General features: G+C 45.0%; 1 protein-coding gene across 2 annotated transcripts in view; it reads left to right on the forward strand.

Moving 5' to 3' along the window:
• Positions 1-2,500, forward strand: part of LOC119596349 — a 22,773-nt gene that overhangs the window by 6,161 nt on the left and 14,112 nt on the right. For both annotated transcript variants that reach the window (XM_037945558.1, XM_037945559.1), the window contains exons 2-4: positions 302-475; positions 1,312-1,623; positions 2,086-2,318. In XM_037945558.1, the coding sequence (XP_037801486.1) occupies positions 302-475; positions 1,312-1,623; positions 2,086-2,318 (719 nt within the window). The remainder of the gene's footprint in view (positions 1-301; positions 476-1,311; positions 1,624-2,085; positions 2,319-2,500) is intronic.

Genomic DNA, 2,500 nt, shown 5'->3' on the forward strand with positions numbered 1-2,500 from the left:
TCTTGCATGATTTGGTGTACGTAGGCAGTCTTAGGCATATTTATCTGATTAAGAGAACGGATATGTAAGTGAACGTTGTGATGAATAATGAACTAAACATACATGACATCTAAATATATAATAAGCAACACATGCAAAAAGTAAGTGATATGAGAACCGCATGCCCAAATAAACCTCTGATGAACTGCATAATTGAACAATCATATTAGCCGAATGAACCCACGACTAAAAGATAAAAAGCAGTCGAGAGTTCATCCCAACTGCGCCTACAACCGCACGATGTTACTCGTTCCTCTCTCAGGTGAAGACGGGATGCTGCGGCCTGGATCCCACGACGGGGCGGGGCAAGCAGATCCACCTGGCGCAGATGCTGCTCCTGCCCTTCGTGCCCATCATGGCCCTCATCATACAGAACGGACTCAACATGGTGAACGTCCTGCAGTACCAGTACGAGATGCAGGAGACCATTGATCAGGTAGGTGACGGGGAAGGGGGTGGGGAAGGGTAGGGGAGGGAGGAAGGGAGGGGAGAGATAGAGGGACAGACAATACAGAGAGAAAGAATGAGGGAGGGAGGGAGGGAGGGAAGGAGGGGTATAAGGTAAAGGGAGACATGGGGTGGGGAAAGGTATGAAAACGGAGGAAGGAGTGAGAGAGATGAAAAAGAATGGGAGTTGGAGTGAACGTGGAGGGAGTGGCGATACAGGAGGGTTATGGAGAAAGGTGGGAAGGTAAGGGAAAGAGAGGAAATGGAAGTGAAAAGGGACGAAAAGGCGATAAAGAAAGGGGAAGGGAAGAGATAGGAACCGAAAGGAAGAGGGAGGAGATGCAAGGAAGGGAAGGAGAGAAAGAGACACGGTGTCACTGTACAATGGATGGCTGCTCACTACCTGCGCGGCATCGAAAGCCTTGCAGCCTCCTCTCTGGGCATCAGCTTGAACAATCGCATCAACTTTCGCAAGCATCACGGAAGAGAAATTTCAGCGTAGAAATCCAGAATTACGATTGCAGAAAGTAGTACAGCGGCTTATGCAAATAAGAGTTTAATAGCGATGCTAGGGGTAGTAGTAATGGTATGACGGAGTAATGTTAATAATTATAATCATGGAAGTATTGGCAATGATAATGATGTTACTGTTGATAGTAATACTAATGTTAAACCTAGGTATAATGATGATGCTATATCATTAATAAAAGTGATAATATCAACAATTATAGTAAAAAGGAGAACAAAAACAACTAAAAATGCACAAAAACAGAAGAGCACAATGTGACTTTCCAAGCTGGCATCACCCCCCCCCTCGCCCCGCAGGTCCAGATCAGCACGGGCCTGGGCAACGTGACGGAGGCGCTGCAGTCGGAGCGCGCCGAGATCGCCTTCTACCTCTTCACCAACGGCTCCGTCATCCGGAGGAACCTGTCGGAGCACTTCGCCTACACCAACTCCCTCATCGACAACCTGAAGTGGCCCAAATTCCGCATTGAAGACCCGCTTTTCAAGAACAAGATCCTGTTCCGCATCCGCCTCGATGACTTCCGGGACAAGATCACCAAGTTCGACACGCCATCTATTGACGCCGGGATAAAGTTCTACAACAGGGCGAACTATATCTTTCTGGACCAGGTGTGTTGCCTCTGCTGGGAGGCAGAGCTGAGCCCTATTTCGTGATTTTAAGACTGGAACCCATCGCAGCATCTCGTTAGAACAGCTCTTGTCAAATATTAAAGAACAATCGGATGAATCACGATAATTACATCTAAGATAAATATTATAGGTCACTGACTAATATATATATATATATATATATATATATATATATATATATATTTATTTATTTATTTATTTATTTATTTATTTATTTATTTATTTATTTATTTATTTATTTATTTATTTATTTATTTATTTATTTATTTATTTATTTATTTACGGCTTTGACAAGCCAAACCATATTATGGTACTGACTATAAAAATTATATCTGTGTCCACAAATATCATGCCACTGACCACAAACTTATTTGCCACCGACCACCAAACATGTATATCCTACGATCCTCAAAACTTATAGGATTCCCCCCAACCCCACAGCTGACCCGGGAGATCAAGGAGAAGGACAGCTCGGGCGTGTGGCGGCCGCTGCTCGCCTACAAGAACCTGATCCGCGCCATCGAGCACCTGGGCATCTCCATGGTGTTCGGCGAGGAGTACTTCGGCAGGGGGGACCTCGACCACACCTCCTACCTCAACTTCGTCACCAACGACGCCCTCGGACAGGATTTCCTCAATGCTAGCAAGAGCTTTGCCTACTGGATCAAGGACAGGTACGTGGACCGCCCGGCAGGGAAGGCGAACGTTTGGGGAGGATTGGTAGCAGGAATTCATAGAGAAATGGATAGGAAGATACAAAATGCAGAAAGTGAGAAATGCGAAACTTTGAAAAAAAAGTGAGAAATACAAAAATACAAAGCTTTCGAATGCCTTTCTTACACACAAAAGAAGTCAA

This window comes from Penaeus monodon, chromosome 37 (assembly GCF_015228065.2).
Source record: "Penaeus monodon isolate SGIC_2016 chromosome 37, NSTDA_Pmon_1, whole genome shotgun sequence".
Taxonomy (NCBI): domain Eukaryota; kingdom Metazoa; phylum Arthropoda; class Malacostraca; order Decapoda; family Penaeidae; genus Penaeus; species Penaeus monodon.